Below are 18,171 nucleotides of genomic sequence, written 5' to 3'. Positions count from 1 at the left end.
ATATGGTGACAGTAAATTTTATCTCCCTGATAAAGAAAATGATCCAAGTCATATACAGCAGATGAGCTGTATACTGTACAATAACCAAAGCTTTCAATAAGGAGCAGCTACATTAGCTAAAAGCTGCACTGTATTTCATTATGTACTATAACTGCTATTCATATAATAACATTATATGGTTATATTACAGTTTAATGGCAGACACTGATTGAGTCCAAAGGTCACTTTTATTTAATTCAGTGTGAATAAGTTCAATCCAGACACTTTGACAGTACTAGAGTCACATTTAAGGTGATAAGACAGATAACTGACTCTGACACTAGACCACACAACAAATGCATAGGGACTTCAGCAACTACACACTAGAGGATTTTGTTTAGGGTAAACAAAAAGGTTGAAATGAGATCAAGAACCAGTCATCCATTCCAGCCTAAATAACAGTTCATATACTGTTCTGTGCACTTTCATTAAGTGAACTTTAATTAATACTTAAAAAAAAAAAACAAGTTATGTGACAAAATACTATATATTATCAGCCTTAGCAGCACTAATTCAGTGAGTAGGTCACACAGACACTCACAATTCCTCATCTAGTGTGTACACACTTAAAGGATTTCACATGTTTCCCTTCATAAATGTTTGAACACAGTGTATTTACAACACCAGACAACTCTTTTGCTACCACAACAGTGACTTCATCATGTAACCCAAGTTACAGCAGCATCAACCGTTCAGGAAATTCCAAGTATGATGAATTACCAGCAGCAGTGCAACATAAAAGACAAGTAATGCTGTTATTGACTCACATGGACGCTAAATTCTGCTGTTCTGATAATCATCAAAAAGGAATTTAAAGTCAGTGGGAGGTTGCCGCTATAAGCAGACCTCTAACTGTAAAGAAGAAGAAAAAAAAAAAAACTTGGTAAAATAGGCCTCTACTCTGTAGACATACTACATTCAGATATTGCTTTAGGGTGTTCACTGCTCCTGAAAATAATCATCTTAAAGTTCATGCACCTCAATACAGTAAAATACTAGGCAGCGTCCACAGTGACTGTTCCAATCCAGATCTGTGCAGTCTGATACTTTACATTTTACTTTTACGAGCAATATAGAAGTTGCCATTGCAACATTTAGTGTATGTAAGTCTACTTATAGTGGCCTCAAATGGATCACAGTGTTCAAGCTGCATGGAGTAATTAGTGTTTTGTTCATGTTTCAGTTTGCATATTTTCATACATGGAACATCTGGTGGTTTTAACACAATCACAAACTTGTGAGATGTTGCTGCTCTCTGTAGTGTGCCTTTAAAGTTTCAGTGTTGTGTCTGTGGTTTGACTTTGGGTGTCATTCATGTTTCGGTAAAGTAGTGAGGATTTTGTGTGTGTGTGTGTGTGTGTGTGTGTGTGTGTGTGTGTGTGTGAAAGTGAATGTTTGCCTTAGTGTGTCTATGAGAGCACAGTGAGCGTGACAGTTCCTTTGGTCCTTTTCAGGATGCCGACTGCTTCTTCGTGAGTGACGCCCTCCAGAGTTTGCCCGTTCACAGCCATTATTTGGTCACCTCGTTTTAGACGCCCGTCTTCAGCGGCTGCCCCCTAAACGCAAAAGTAAGTGGAATGTTTGTTCACAACGCACAGTCCTCAGATTCGGCAAAGGCAGATTGTTGCATTGTGCTCCACTTACCTTTCCGAACACAGTTTTAACATAGATAGGCAAGTCTCCATGAGGGCTGCCGTACCCGCCAACAATACTGAAACCTAATCCGTCTGGTCCTCTTTCAAGAGTGATGGTCTTATACTGAGGAGGGCTGGTGACGGACAAAGATCATTTCTACCATTATTAAAGCCATATCAAAAAAAAACTGCAACACCCTCTCCCCTGATATCAGAGAAAGCAGGTTCTAACACTACCATGTAATGGATACAGATTCATAAACAGCTGAATGTTATAGGGGAGAGACAGATGTTGCGACACATGGAAACATAATTCATACCCAAGGTCATCCTGGAAAATGCAGCTGGGTGTGAGAGCCCCAGCTGCCTGATCCTGAGAGGGCCCCGTCACGGTGGTGTCGCCACCTGCTACCACCTGCAGGTACATGAGCAAACACACAAGCGTCCCCATTCAGTTACGGTGTGGCTGACTTGATTTACTGACAAGATAAAAACTGATATAATTGTGGTTGTGCTGGATGAGCGGAACTCGTTTTATGGTTCTTCAAAGTGTGCCGCTGCTAACCTTCGGCTGCTCCTCAGATGAAAACTGCACACGTAGATAAAATAAGCAATACAGGCCAAGTTTGTCTGCAGATTATCTAACTGTGTCTGTGAGTTTTATCTGAAAGAACAGACAGGGTGAGGGAAAGTATGTGTGAGAGACCTGCAGCTGTATTGTGCCCGTGGCGTTCTTGAGCAGACTGACGGCCTGTGAGTGACTCATCCCTTCAGCTGATGTTCCACAGATACTGACAATTCGGTCCCCGATCTGGAAGAGTGACATTTTTTATTTTATTTTTTTTAAGTACAATCTAACAGGGACCAAACAAGGAAACCTGGCATATTCTACAGGGGATCTGGATTTTAGCTTTGTTGAGGCAAAGTTATCAAACTGCAGATGAGGTTTGGTGCTTGGTTTTTACTTTGCTCTGCTGGTGCATGTTTGCACATCAGTGATGTTAAATACCAATTTAAAAACTGGCTTCAGTGTTGCTTCAAATAGATTGACAAACTCTGAACAATAAGAGCATACGAAACGTTTGCAAACACGGTTAGAAAATTTAATTCCCCACACCATACAAATGCAAAACCATTCTTGTTTTCAGACGAGTAATTTCATTATGAGGGTTAAAAGACAGAAGCAGCATGAATATACTATTCAACAGTCTCCCTATTCATTTCAATGAGCCCTTCAGTAGGCTTAATCATCTGAATGCAGGAGTGGGAGATTTATCATCTATGTTTGCAGCAGCTATTGTCCTGCTCCCGTCTTCTGTCGGACAGAGCTGCCATTGTTGTCTGTTTGTCATTAACTGCAGAGTTCACTGCTACAGGCTGTAAGCTCTTGACCTTTTGGAGTGTCTGAGATTCACCAACTGACTAAAGTGAGTGGGAATGACTTTGCTCTACGAAACTAATACACATTCCAGTAATTCTTGTGTGGGATTTAATGTGAACGTCAGTCATTTTAATTCTACTTGAGGCCAGACTAGAAAATGACTTGAGCTACTACCTTAAGCTTCTGGGTCTGAGCAGCCAGGCCAACAGGGTTCATCATGGCGATGAAGATGGGAATATCGCCCAGAGGGCTTCCCACTCCGCCTGCTATACTGATACCCAGAGAGTCACTGGGACCTTTGGTGAACTCCACTGTTCTGGTATCCTGATGCTCTGGAGCTGAGAAAAAATAAATAGAATGGATTCTTGCATATTTTCCACATGGCTGACCAACTCACAAAAAATAATAGCCGTGTGTGACTTCATGGTTGCAGGATACTTACATTCCTGACTACGGCTTAGCTTGTCAGGGTCAATGGAAAGGTTTCCGGAGTCTGGACACGACTGAGAGGTTGCCTTGAAGCTGCCGGTTTCACTCATCTGAAATAAATGCACAGCTGTTTCTTTTTTTTTTGCTGTTGAATGCTGTTCAAGAACAACATAAGCCATTTCCTTTCTACATTTAACTCATCCTTGATAGGCGTCAAATAAGTGATAGATTACCTGACTGCTTTGAGACAGCCTTCTCTCAGAGTGGAAGGGGCCAGCTTTAAACCTCCCCACTTCCATTTTTATGGGCCCCACGCAGCACTATAACAAAAAACGAAATGAAAAAACGCCACATTACTCTTCACTTATAGTTTCTGAACACAGTGTGGATTTGTTTTTCACAGGAAAGTAGATGTACCTTTAGAAGTGCTGCAACGGCCTCCTGAGTGGCTGACCTTACATCCTCACCGTTGACTGACAGGATCTGGTCACCCTGAGTCAGTCTCCCGTCGGTGTCCACCAAGCCCCCTTTCACAATGTCAGACACAAACACTCCTGTGTCGTTCCTTGTGGGAAAGGTAGAAAGAAACAGAGATGAGACGGTGATTTATGGCAACTCTACTTGTTGACTTTAATTAGGTGGAGGGAGTGGCGTCACTGTCGAAGCAATATTTCCACATTTTTCCTGTTGGGCCTCTGCGCAAGTATGGAATACTTTTTTGAGAAACCACGGGGAAGCTGTTGATAAAATGGAATATTTAAAACCAAAGAGTGAACCTCAGTTTTGCATCTTGGCTCCTATATGTGCTGACTGTGTATAGATACTGTTTTTTAATCATTTCGCGAGCTTGTGGGTTTAATTTTAGTGGTAATGTATCACGTGACCGAGACAAGCGTCTTGACATGCGTCAAGAGTGAGTCATGGACGGATGTAATGGAGAGAATCTGGTCATTTTTCAAAATAAAACATAGTTCAGATTCAGATAATAAATAAAACGTAAATAATGTAAGTTATTTATTCTTTCTGTGCGGCCCACAGACCCACAGACCGGTACCGGCCCGCGGCCCGGGGTTTGGGGACTCCTGCTTTAGGAGGTTGACAATGCTGTGCTGATTGCAGCTTGCTTGGTCCTCATCAGCACCATGTACACGTTAAAGCTTTGATTGAATTTTGGTTTTAAGGCTGAAAAGATGGCAGCGTTACTAGAGTCAAAGGTAATATCTCTACTTTCTCTGATCAGACTTGTGGCATATTAACTACGATGAAGACGTTGAATTCTCCTCTCTGACGTCTTTTTCCGAATGCACATTTTCTTCCTGCAGTCTTTGCATGTCTCATGTGTCAGCCTCCACGTGGATCAAGACTAACAAAATCAGAAGCTGTGAAGAAAGGAAACTCGAGCTTATTCGGTCCAGATTGCCAGAGATACTTGGCTGTCACTGCTGCTCACCACTAACTGCTAGCTTGCGCTTTCCATTTTAGCAGACAGCTTTAGGATGTCTGTTATCTTTCCGTTTTTCCATCCTATTGAGCATTTTGGTTGTGTTTTCCATTTGCGTAGCAAAACTGCAGTGACTGAGCAGATAATTCCAACTACATTAAAAGTTGATCTGCCAGCTGCTTCTAAACTTCTGGCCCAACTGTGGGCCGGTCAGGGGCCTTTTCTGTTGCACAGCACAGTTGTCCTATGAGGACCCGAATATGTTGGCATTTACACGACAAATCGAGAAGCTGCAGACAGGAAGGTATAAATCAAACATACATACGCAAAATCAGCAGTTCATGTGCATGTGTGGCCTGCCTGCCTGCCTAAGCCATTCCTCAGGCTTATCCTGAGGGTGACATCAATCATCATACTCCACACACCAGGCAGCAGCAGACTGCCAGCCTGTGGACCAGCAGGCCTTTCTCCACATGTGCCTAGACACATAAATACCCCACCAGAATAAAAGCCTGCAGTGATTTTATGTGTAAAACGATTTGTTGGATCATGTCTTGTGAAGTCTTCTGTCTTTCTTCCTCTGACATAAGGAGCACTATTCCTATACAAAGTGAACATCCGGGTGAACACTGGGGTCACTGAAAATGGCACAAACTAGTTTTGGTGCAGTGGTAACTCACTTTTAATTTCTGAGAAAGCTCATTAAGAAAAATCCAAAGTTTCTGAATCTGTATTTTAACATTAGTGTTTACAATACAATACTTTCCCTGGTTTACCCAATTATGTTTGGGGTTTCCTAAGGTGGAAGGTCTACTAATGTAAGGTAGCACCTCTGACAATATATGGTTTTCTATGTTTGAAGTCAATTTACTTTGTCTACCCTATAGTTTGATGTAAGAGGTTTTACTAATAGGTTACCTCTGGTCCCGTGATCTGCATTAAGGAAAAAAAAAACAAACAGTACAATTACTATGTTGACACTTGTACTACTTTCCAGTCTACACTTAATTATCTATAGTGGTAACCGCGTTGCGCTTTATATAGTTTTTATTTACAAAATAATTACCAGAAATTATTCCAGCAACATAGTGAGTCCATTTGAAAATGTACTTCTGGTAAAACTAGCTGATTTATAAGTATTTTAAAGATTTTAAAAATCTAATATTTCAAAAAGCAAGCTCTACAATAAAAAAAAAAAAACTTTCAACTATTCTCATGTTAAGATTATTAATCAATTTAATGAATCTGCTTTTCATTAATAAGCAGATACAACACCTTAAATAGAAATGCTAATAAATCTATCACACCTCCTCCCTACTATGCTGAGGCCCAGGCCCTGGCCAGGCTTCTTATGCAGCTCCACAGTAAATGAGTCCCACAGGTCCTCCTCCTTGTACTGGGCCTCATCCCTGTAGACATTCAGCCGGACCCTCTGTGGCGTCTGCCTCAGCACATTGATGGCTTCATCGTGACTGGCTGCACGCAGGTCAATGCCATTCACCTGTGACAAGAGAAACAGTCACATACTTTCATGCTCCAGCAATATGATTATGTTCCAACTAAAAACTACTTAAAGTTCCATTGAAATTCATAAATACAAAATAGCTTGAGTCCATTTTCATTTTTGGCCATCAAGCGAAACAGTAAATCCTTATTCTTCTGTTTCTGATATCAAGTGAGAGCAGCAGAGGGTTACAAAAAGTGCCAACAGCTTAATTTAATGCTAAAACAGAATTTTCCAATCACCGCTGGGGTCACGTTTCATCGGTAGAAACCCAAACTGCTGACAAATCTGGACACTGGTTCATTATATTTAAACCACAGGGTGATGTTAGAATATGGGAGTTTAACTGAAGGGAAGCAGGCTCTTTACACAACAGTGAGAATCTCCGCTTGTTAGTTCAAGAACTCATGTACACTCATGTTTTTATTTTTGCACCACATTAATAGGGGGAAATACCCCATTAGCTTCTGCCATGAACACGCAAAGCATTTTTCCAATGGTAGTTAATGGCATTGCTGTGGACTGAGAAACCTCTTTTAATTTTTCCTCTCTGACCCTGTTTTCTAAACACAACAACATGGCTCCGGAACAGAATGAATATTAGAGGGCAATTAAGTCACACTAGTGTGTGTTTGTGTGCACGCTTGGTATCGCAACTACATGTCTGTGCTCCACTCCTGCCCTGCTGCTGTGACAAAGCATGAGGTCAAATGGAGGGTAAATTCAAGTTGAGCTGGGATACTTAACTTGTCAATCCTCATAATACATAGAGCATTCACATGAGAGGTTACTTCCTCCTGACTTTAACTTATAATCACTTAATTCCTCAGTGCAGTGACTCACCAACAGCCTAAAGCTGGTAGAATCTTTTTGTCGTCAAATGATATCACTTAAATTTGGAATACAGCTAATTCATCAGCCATTTCGTGTTTGGTTCTTAATTGAACTTTGAAACCTGAGCGTTCATGCTGAAACTCTTCGGGCCACTACATCTGAGTCTTTGAAGCATTTAATGGCTCCTTTTAATATGTAGGTCATATTCAATGCTTCTTATACCACTCCAGACCTCTAGAATTTGGTCCCCTGCCCATAATCTGCCATCTTTGGAGGCTGCACCTTCCTCATAAACTTCGTGGATAATGATGGCGCCCTGAAAAGAAAGACAAAAAAGAGCAAATAAATATCAAGAGGAGGAAACAAATGCAAAAATAAATAGTACTCAACAGAAAGAGAAGTACAAGTACGATAATGGAGAAAGACAGTAACTTGAACAATAACAAGCTCATGTCAATTTCTTTTGACAGCAGAGACATTATTTAGGATTCTCAGTGTGTGTGTTGCCGGCCTTTAAGTGTGTTTTCGCTGCGTTCCAGTGTAAGTGTCATTTGGGGTTCAGAGGTTACATTCCAGGGCTGAATATTGTCTGCTGTGGCCGAGGCCAAACAAAGAGCCTGACTGAGCAGACAGAATAGATGGGCTGAGGAAAGGATGGCAAGAGGAGGAGGAGCACGATGACTGTGATCATTTCCTAGATTCCTGAGCCTCCACTGCTCCTTCAGACCAAATATTGAAAGTGGGTGGCATCATGGGAGGAACATAACAGACTACACTCACGTAAATTAAACACTTGATATGTTAGCTGTATTTCCAAGGATGCTTTTGGTGCCTCTCAAAAGCTTTCAGATGGAAGTAGCTCTGTAGTCAAGTAACACAGCCCCATTAGCAGATTTTTTGTAATATTGTTTTTTTCTCCTACCAGCAGGGTGTCACATCCTCCCACGATGCTGAGACCCAGACCTGTGCGGCCCTTGGAGATGTCGATGGTGGTCTCGCAGCCAGGGATGATGGGGCAGGTTGCTGGGTCACAGGCCAGAGTGGAAGGGGTGGAGGAGCGACCTAAAATAAAGCAAAAGTGTTTAGATATAATGTGAAAAATGAGCCATCTATTTAGTTTCCTGGCAGGAAAGTTGGTCTACTTGTGGAAGGAGACTCACTAGTGACTGCCTCTGCCTCTGAAGGGCTCAGCATAACTGTGGTGGCGCTAGGCATGCTGGGTAAGCTGGCGAGGACTCCGTCTGAGTAGCTCCTGTCCGGGCACGTTGACTGGGGAGAAGAGGAGGAGGAGGTCTCATTTGTAGAGAAGGTTAGCTTCACTGGACCTTTGGCTTTTCTCAATAGAGAATTAACCTAAAACAAAGCACACTTCCTGGTCAGCCTCCGTCTTTCTGCTGCAGCTGGTGTTGTTCTGTTTTATACCTCCATGAGTAAAGATGTATATTATACAAATCCAAGTTTTATAAGAAAATAATAGATAATGGCACCTCTTCCACAGTGTACCCCAGTACAGATTCACCATTCACAGCTAAGAGTTTGTCCCCGGGTTTCATACAGCCCTCCTGCATAGAGCAGATCATTTCTTTGATGAGCAAACTAAAATTATCATGTATACGATCCAATCTTTGTTGTTTCAATGTTTACTGCATACTTTGCCTGTGTGTCCTTTAATTTCAGATATACTCTGAATTTCAACTCCAGACTCAGTATTTCCGTCGACAAAGGCGATGCCAAGTCCTCCATCCTCCTATTGGAGAAAAGCAGCATTAGTGTAAAACAGGTGTGCAATAACAGGTCTGCACCATCTGAAAACAAGCTTTACTGATGATTTCTATCTTTATCTGAAAGCTGATTACCCTGATCTTTTGTTCCAAGTGAGGATTTGGTAGGGTTCTGTGCATTATGTCTGCGAGCTGTCAAGATGCTGCTGCATTTCCTCTCTCATCCACGTTCATTTAGTCCACCATATGGATGGTCCCAGACAGGGAGTCCCTTCCAGATGCTATAGCTTTTGCAGCAAAGTTCCACTTTATTCCTGCTCTGTCTCTCTCTCTCCACTCTTTTTCTATATATTTATTCCACCCATTTGAGTAATGAATGGCATGCTTTTCCAATTAGCTCTTATTATGTCCAGCCATGGTGATATTTTCAGTTGGATCTGGTTGGATTTTGAGACATCCCTTGGTACCCAAAATATTGATGGTGCTTGATGAACTAGATTTGAAAAACCTAAATTTATATAATAATCACTGTTTGTCCTATTCACTGATTGTTTTGTGTATTCATTCTTTTTCATCCTTTCTCCATCTTGGCAGCTTATCAGACTCCACTGCCCCTGTGTGCTCCCGCTCTGTCTTTCTGCTGTAACTTTTTTGGAACATTTTCCTCATTATTGCATTGCTTCAAAGGCGCTCTTTCAATTACTGGCTTTTCTTTGGCGTTCAAATGCACAGGATTGTCTTCTGTGTGTGTACGAGGTCCAGTGTAGCTCACCTTCAGTTTGATGACATGATGGACATATCTGGAGGCATCAGGGTCACCATTGGCAGCTGTTTCTAGCTGTAATGAAACATATGGCAGTTGGCACAATATGAAGTAAATAACTGGAGCCTGAGTGTGTGTCTGCTGACTGGTGGAAATTCAGGACTTTGAGTGTCTACACAACTGTTTGTGGTTTTTGGGTGCCTTGGGAGTTATAGACAGGCATGGGAAGTTGAGACCACACAAAGTGACTTTTGTGAGCAAACTTAAACAAAAACGATTCAGGAGCTTGGCACAAGCAACAAATTGATGTTGATAAGGGCTGAGTTTCAATTGTAATAATGGCTCTAGAGTGAATTACAGCGGATGGATGGAGCTGAACCTTCGGTCTATAACATCTCCAGGAGGTGGTCTGCTTAAGCACATGTGTGCAGCTTGTATGTTAATATGTGTTGCCACAGGCAGAGTTGTACCTCAGTGTGGGGCTCCACAGTGTCTCCCTCATGTTCTTTCACAGGTCCCACAGCCATCTGGTTCAGCGCCTCAGTGTTTCTGTTTCAGAGAGTCATAATTCACCTAAATGGTTGCTCATGTGCTTTGTGACAGTGGAGACATGATTTACATGTACTGATCACAGTGTCTCTTTCAGGGGGTCAAGAAAGGGATGTGAGTTAAGTAGAAGGTCAAGTAGTGTAATCTGGCGACAACTGTGTGGAAGAGGGTCACGGGTCAAACATGCCTGAGTCTGTGCCGATACATCAGCTGAAATGTTATGGTAATCGTATGTATGCCAACATAAAGGGGTGTAATAAGTTCAGCTGCAGCCTTGAAATCTGAATGTTTTATTCCAGTAATATAACATCTACTGTTGACCATTTAAAAATCTGAAAGTGCCTCAATTTTTATTGGGATTGCATTGAGAGAGAATAGCATCCATTAATGACAAACGAGAAGATCCAGGATTTATGGCGCACAATGGCTTTTAACGATTGTCACTTCCCACAATCCAAATTGAAGGAATCACTCTGACAAAGTGGTTAGGGTTAGTGTCAACTTGACCGCTCTACATGGGATTTTAAACAAGCTTCAATAGATTGATGATTTTAGGCTAATTAATAGTTTCTGTGTTTCAAATAGTCATAAGACAACAGCTGTCTTCTCTACTGAGTATTTATTGATACTTCTCCAAGTGTTTTCATTCAGTTGAACTGCAATAGCTCCCTCTATTGTATTTTAAATGGCATTACAGCAGCCGTGAACCTTCTCAGGTTTCTGTTCCATAAACATCCCTTGACAGTAAAATGTAGTAGCTGTTGCCATGGAAATGTCTGTTTTAGTCGAAAAAGCAAGTGCTTCTGATACCTGACAAAGATGATTTTGACTTTGGATGGAGAGCTCTTGATTATGGAGGATGCGTTCTGATGACTGTGGCCATAGAGGACTTGCCCATTGATCTAACAATAATGAAAATAAAATGATTCAGTAATATCCATTTCATTGCCACATATAAACATGAAGTCTGAAAGTATGAAAAAAAAAAACAACACTAAATCACTCATCACAAAGAACTGATTGAACAAAACAACTTCTCGATTCAGAAACGTAATCAATACACAGCTCACCTCCAGCAGCTCATCCCCCACAACCATACGTCCATCCCGGCCAGCTGCCCCACTGGGATCTATTCCCACCACGAACACACTCATACGAGAGCGGTCTCTGTTGCCCGCCAGGCTCAGGCCCAGGCCTGTTTTGCCTTTCTCCAGCTCAATCATGTGAAGGACACCCGGGAGGCTGCCATAGCGCTGGATTACATTCTCTGTAAGTGGCAAATGAAGTCGTGGCAGACAGATGTAAGCTGACAATGCTGTTGAATTGTGCCAGGGTTTATCTCAATTCTGAGTCCCGTATCAATTCATGCCATATGTTCCACATGACCCTTTTGTTATAAAAGGGTCAAGATATATGGTTGCAAAAAATACATTGTAAAAAGTTCCAAATGCTAGATTGCTGATTTTATTTATGTCTCTGACTTTTTTTTTTTTTTTGCCTTTGTCCTGTCTCAATTTTTCTTGCTTACGTTCCTTTTCTTTCTCACTCCACCTCTCCTGTCTCTGGTGTGTTAGATAGCTGTTCAGACCAATGGGCTCCTGTTGTTCTGGGCACCCTGCCACTGTTCAACCATCAGTCCTGTACTAATCTCCACAACTCACCTCCCTGGGCCCAACCTCATCAATCTTGTCCCTGCAGGATAGGCTCTTTCTCTCCCTAACACACACACACACACACAAAAGCTAACACACACACCTACATTCCCAAGTGTTTGAAGTCTGTCCTTTATGCTGGTTGCCCGAATGAATGTGACCTGTTCTCCTTGAATCAGAGAGTTCAGTCTACAGCTGACATTATAGAGTCTGCAGGATGCTAATAGCTCATTTAGGGAACCAAGTCCTTCAGGTTTTGCTGATGTGCAAGCACCTCAAGCATGTGAATCTCTGCATTTTTATTTCAGACTGGTTAAATCTATGAGTAGAGAAGACAAAACTTTAATTTGGGGGACCTCTAGTGGTAGTCACGTTACAGCACATATGTGACTATATAAATAACCCACTGAGTATATATATATATAGACACTCCTGGACATTTCACCCAATCAGAATCAAAGATTGGTCACAGGTCCCATTTAAATGACTTGTATGCTTGCCACTGTTTATCTTTAGAACAATATCTGGTTAACTTTGCACTAGTCTGGGACTAACAATATCAACAAAAACAAAAATATATCCAAAATGCTAATTTTCACTGTAATTTCTAACCACATATACAACTAGAACCCGAAAGACAGAGGAAGTGAACTCACTCCAGCTGTATCCAAACTCATCTTCCACTTCCTCGTCTTTGTTCTCCTCCTCTGCCTCAGCAGGTCTGCCAGGATTATCTGTCAGTGTGTCTGTATCAGTCTCCCCCACATGAGGTACCACTGGCAGGGGGAGGACAGTGCTGGTGGGAGATGCCTTTGCCACTTCACGCTTCACCGACTGTCATGCACAGATGGAGTTGGAAAATAGTTTATTAGCTAGAAGCACTTGGAAAAAAAGGATTTCAATCGGCAATTAAGTTTGAATCAACTCGCTGTGATGTTTAAAGGGAAAGAACCTCACAAAAGAGCTGTTGATGTAATCAACAGAGGCCATATGCCTGGTTTAAGCTAACAGCTTCATCATGTTTAGCAATTTATTTTAGATACGGGTTGAGAAATAATTCAAGTTATGTAATGTGGTTACATTTGGAAGCCAGAGGCTAAAATCAGAAGTAGGCTAATAAGCCTGTTTTAGCTACAGCATTAAATGATGATGAAATTTAACTTGCTGCGTTGAATAACTCAATTTAATTACTTCTTTATAATTATTTGTAATCAAAATATCACCCTTCAATTTCACAACACACCTACCTGAAACCAAGAGGATCAAAACCAAAATTTTCAGTGCTATAATGATTAAAAAATACAATCATGTTTATAATTGGGATACCCAATCAAAAATGTCCATTGCACCATTAAACTCAGTATTGATTCTTCAAAGGAAGTGAGAAATGTTCTGATTTCACAAAAATGCTCGAAGGAATTCAGACAGACAGCGAAGATGTTAGGACATGTAAAGTGTATGCATGTACTACATGTTCTGACACCACAACATGAGTTCTGTCATGGCATATCAAGACATCCGTACATGCATAAACAGAAAGGGAAAGTGGGAAGCACAACACAGAGACCAACAAACCTTAAATGGGGTAGGAGTGAAAGGGTTAGTTGGGGAGAGGCGGAGGAAAAGTCTACTGTGACTGTCACCCCCCTACAGAGAGGAAACAAAGTGTAACAACTTTAGAAGACAACACATGTACAGACATGACAGACAACTGCTGATCTAGCGTTTAAAATATCTTTACACAAAAACAAAAAAAAAAAAAAAAGCATGATGCACCACTGTTTCTGAATTGTGATTTGAAACGTTGTCATATTTCAAACCTGGCTCTTTCTGCAGAGATCAACACTTTGACTGGGAAACGACACCAAATACAGAGCAGTTGAGGGTCACTGGAAATACCAACCTTGTTCTTGTTGTCCTTTTTTAAAGCTGCGGCTCGCTCCTCACTGGAGTCTGTTATCGATGACTGCGGAGTACAAGATGACATGGAGGTAAATCACTATTCTCGATCACACTGTCACGATAAGAAACCTCTAAATAATTTGTGTCACATATGTATGCACAGTAAATTCATTATATGCACTTCCATATCGCAACATAGTGAAAGACAGTCATGTCTTTTTACTGACAATAACTGAATAAAAGCAGTCTCAGGCAGCATATGTTCGATGATGAAAACCCATCTGTTTATAAACGTAACTACTGACAAAAAATCCACATTTCTTAAATTCTGAAAAATCCTTCACTTGTTTTCTTTGGCTAATTTGAAGCTTGGCAACACCAGACTAAGAACTGAAGCGCACACACACAATGGACCATGCTAGAACATTGATGTGCTGTTTGAAAAAGCTTGCCCAGCACTACATGCCTATCCAAGCTTGACCATTACTCCACATTGATCGAAGCTTAAAAGGTTTTGTGAGATATTCTGGCATTCTGAAAAAAATTAAATAAAAAAGAGACACATGCAGTTTAGACTTCTTCAAATTATAGCAGCACTTTTGTTGACTGCCTATTGTCTCATCAAGCTGTCGTCTTTACATTAACAGTGAGACACTTAGGCTGACGATTCTGGAAGAGCAAGGGAAAAAACGATGCCTTCACTGCATCAAACAGAAAGAAAATAGGAGACAATAAATGCACTTGCAGTAAAAGCTTCTACCACCATTTTACTTTTTTCTTTGGTACAACATAGGAATGCAAAAAAGCACAGCAAGCAAGATATCAAAACATGGCAGTATATTTGAATAGACAAAGAAAAAGGATAGATTTGAAAACACATACATACTCGTACACATCAGTAGACACAAACATAAGCCAGAAAGTTCAGGGTAATATTCTTTGCAGAAAGTAGAGGCAAAAAAAAATATATATTTTTTTTATGATGTTGGAAACCTTCTGCCAGACTGCAATCAAACAGTTTGTAATATTTACTGCAAGGCCACACATATGCACACAATTTTTGGCTTATCCACTGATGTATAGAATCTCATTGTTAATCCAATTTGAACAAGTCAGAGCAGCACAAATGAACAACACACCCATACACAAGCAGGCAGACACAGACACGGGGTAGCTTTCTAACCTGAGGGAGGGCAGGCGCTAAGTAGGTTTGATTAGTGCAGCAAAGGCTTGACCCACGGTGGCTACTTAGCTGCAGAAAGGGCAAGGGTGGCTTCGAAAAGCAACAGACAAGGATCAACAAGCTGACAACATGACAGATATTGAATGTGATGGCTCAGTCTTTTTGACAAAACTGAATTGGAGTCCACGCAGGAGGGAAAAAAAGGGTGTGCGGAGGACAAAAGGACTTTAGGTTTTATTGAAAAGAGGAACCATTAAAGCGAGCAAGCTTTCCTTTAGGACAGCAGTTTCTTCTACATAAAAAAAGTAAAACCTCTTTCTGTGAAACAGGTTAGCAAAATGTTTCAAAGATTCCTCCAGGCCACCTGCAGATTATTAGCAGCTTACAAAAGAAGGATTTAAAACTTAAAGGGAAATAGCAAGGATACGCTAGTATACTCTTTAGGTGGCCCAGAGTGCCTGCATTTAAAAACGGCATTACTGACCTGCCTCAAGCACTGAGAGATATCATCCAATCAGAGCCCTATTTTTCAGACCATTCAGTCTATTTAAGAGGATGATGATTGATGAATTTCAGAGGAGCCACAACTCAGTATCAGTGATTTTATAGTAAATGGGAAAGATGTCGTCTTCCACAGCAATAAAATTTCAATAACCCTTGTGTTTAAATTGCATCAGGGATCTCCTCTGAGTGTGTATTGAATTTCGGCATTATACACCTTTAGCACTGAGGTTTTCTAAAAGAGTCATGATTGTCAGTGACCAAATTGATTCCTCTACTTGCTGAGCTTTTTGTCTGAAAATCAAATCATTGCTGGTCAGGTCATTGTTGGGATAATCTGTGCAATAGCAAATAGAATAGGATCTCTGGGTATCAACAGAATCAGTTCTTTTTCTCCCAAAAGGAAACTCCAATTCAAGTTTGTCAGTGTTATGCATCTATCAAAGGTGCAGTTATAGAGAAGGAATCAACTATTTGTGTGAGAAACAAAAAGGGAGAGGAGGCAGGAAAGATAATGCAGCAAAGATTAAGTGTAATGGATTGCTTAAGTAACAGAGAAAAGAGACAAAAGGAGAAAGAAGGATTACCTGACACGTGCGATGTGGCATGCATGTGAAAGCATTGTTGTGTTTCTGTACAGCAGGCGATTGAGCTGGGCTATATATTGACACAGGCTGAGAAAGCAGTGTGGAGAACAAAGACGGAGGTTTGAAACAACTAATTTTACCAAAACATTTTTGAACCCTTGAGTAAATGTTCTTATTTCCCCAAAACAAAAACTGGTAGCTACCAAAATAAGGTCAAATAATCTGATATCTTAATCATATCTGCCAAACTGTTAAAGTCCCTGATTTTAATTTTAGAAATATATATTCTACTCCTCCTTTCACTTTTCTTAAGTAAAGCTAACTGCCTGGACAGATATGAAAGTGGTCTCACCAAACTGTTGCACCAGCAATTACATTCACCGTAATATATTTCTTCTCCCTGATTAAAGTAATACAATATCCACTCATATTTTAACTCTGCTTTTACAAATGTCACGCTGCTAAGTTAAACTAAATGCTCCACTTTTAACTGCAATGTGCACTGTGCCATTTGGGCTGCCTTTTTCCAGAAGAGCGTTGTGTTGTAATAAACCACTTTCAAATAATATTCAGTCCCCGCAGTTTAATGTATGATTCTGTATTAACCTCCCTCTTTGTGTCCTTCCTCGGCATGTGCTACATTATGAGTTGCTGCAAGGCTTAATGAGCAACAAGAATGTTAAGGAAAGCATGTGGGAATATCTCATAGATAACAACGCATGAAAAGTGATTGACTATGAAGAGATCTAACATTGGAGCCGAGCCAGCAGAAGCCCCAGCGGGAAACTACTTAGTCATGCTTTAAAAGCCTGAGGGCACTTTCAAACAACAAACGATGTTGTTGATACAGTGATTTTCAAGTGAGTGTTGCACTTAGGCTAAAACCTGCTTATATATTTAACGCACTATGCAGGGTTTGTTGTAAAAGAAGACTTTTTTAACATTTAAAAGCTAACTAGATATTACAGAGGTTGTAAATTTTTGTTTTTGAAAGTGCCCTATATGGCCTGGACAAATGCATACAGTTATAGTTAAGGTGAAAGAAAGGATAAGAATGAGGAAATTGTGATCATTAGATTATGAGATAATTTGCAATTGGCTTATCAGTATAATACACACTCACCCTGGGCCTGTGAATAATACTCTGGACCAAGAAGGAGACAGTGTTGCCTGCCCTGCGTATTGCCTCGACAGCCTCCTCATGACTTGCATCTCTTAAGTCTACACCGTCCACCTGACAGAAAAATATGAGATAAAAAGAGTTGGGCAAGCACCAGAAACCTCAACATTTTTTATTATTATTTATTTATTTTTGAGTGCTTTCTTGAAGTTTTTTTTTTTTTTTTTTTTACATATTTTAAGATTCTAGATCTTCTGATTGATTAGGTTTACAAATCATACATCAATGGTCTTTCATTTGAATTCCTTTACCTCTACAATCCTGTCTCCAGTCTTCAGGGTCCCATTCTGTCCAGCAGGACTGTCTGCCAGAATGTGTTTGATGAAAATCCCCCTCATCACCTCTCCATTATTCAGGCGGCTGCCCATCCCTCGGCCTCCGACAATACTGATGCCCAAAGATTTGCCTGGCTCTCTAAACAATTCCACTCTGAGGAAGGTAACAGTATGAACATGCTAGATTTTTAACCTCTGTGCTCTGACATAGGCTGTGCTGTCGGCATTTTAACAAAAGTAAAAAGGCTTAGATGCAACATTTATATACTCACTTTCTTGGTTGGTTCCAGTTGCTGTAAGAGGCACTTTCCTCTCCCTCACCATCTTCACGCTCAGGTAGGTTTGGAATATCTCTAAAAAGATCATAATAGGGTAAAAAAATGTTACAATTAATTAAAAAGTCAATGAATATGATCAAATAAAAAAGACAACAAAAGATAATATAAGTGAAAGTTCGCTTGTGTAGTTTTTGATTATTAGTGGGTGCCTATATTGTGTATATCATGTCAGTCAACATAAAGTGGCAGTAACACACAAAGAAGTGGCGCAATGCTCCAACAAAGATGGAAAAAAAAAAAGGAGAGCAAGAAAATTAC

At 40.6% G+C, this 18,171-nt stretch overlaps 1 protein-coding gene across 2 annotated transcripts in view; it reads right to left on the bottom strand.

The window, feature by feature from the left end:
- Positions 1-220: 220 nt before the first annotated feature.
- mpdz (multiple PDZ domain crumbs cell polarity complex component) overlaps positions 221-18,171 on the bottom strand; it is a 41,256-nt gene continuing 23,305 nt past the window's right edge. For both annotated transcript variants that reach the window (XM_029526985.1, XM_029526986.1), the window contains 23 exons: positions 17,848-17,928; positions 17,552-17,729; positions 17,244-17,354; positions 13,851-13,913; positions 12,604-12,781; positions 11,366-11,562; positions 11,106-11,197; positions 10,217-10,295; positions 9,756-9,821; positions 8,914-9,009; positions 8,750-8,824; positions 8,423-8,615; positions 8,185-8,324; positions 7,495-7,578; positions 6,232-6,425; positions 3,901-4,048; positions 3,717-3,803; positions 3,497-3,593; positions 3,229-3,392; positions 2,380-2,484; positions 1,994-2,088; positions 1,684-1,807; positions 221-1,595 (listed from right to left, as the gene is read on the bottom strand). In XM_029526985.1, the coding sequence (XP_029382845.1) occupies positions 1,449-1,595; positions 1,684-1,807; positions 1,994-2,088; positions 2,380-2,484; positions 3,229-3,392; positions 3,497-3,593; positions 3,717-3,803; positions 3,901-4,048; positions 6,232-6,425; positions 7,495-7,578; positions 8,185-8,324; positions 8,423-8,615; positions 8,750-8,824; positions 8,914-9,009; positions 9,756-9,821; positions 10,217-10,295; positions 11,106-11,197; positions 11,366-11,562; positions 12,604-12,781; positions 13,851-13,913; positions 17,244-17,354; positions 17,552-17,729; positions 17,848-17,928 (2,794 nt within the window). In that variant the 3' untranslated portion in view covers positions 221-1,448. The remainder of the gene's footprint in view (positions 1,596-1,683; positions 1,808-1,993; positions 2,089-2,379; positions 2,485-3,228; positions 3,393-3,496; positions 3,594-3,716; positions 3,804-3,900; positions 4,049-6,231; positions 6,426-7,494; positions 7,579-8,184; positions 8,325-8,422; positions 8,616-8,749; positions 8,825-8,913; positions 9,010-9,755; positions 9,822-10,216; positions 10,296-11,105; positions 11,198-11,365; positions 11,563-12,603; positions 12,782-13,850; positions 13,914-17,243; positions 17,355-17,551; positions 17,730-17,847; positions 17,929-18,171) is intronic.

This window comes from Echeneis naucrates, chromosome 18, assembly GCF_900963305.1.
Source record: "Echeneis naucrates chromosome 18, fEcheNa1.1, whole genome shotgun sequence".
Lineage (NCBI taxonomy): Eukaryota > Metazoa > Chordata > Actinopteri > Carangiformes > Echeneidae > Echeneis > Echeneis naucrates.
Note: the sequence above shows the minus strand (reverse complement) of the source record. Positions and strands in the feature narration are given on the sequence as shown.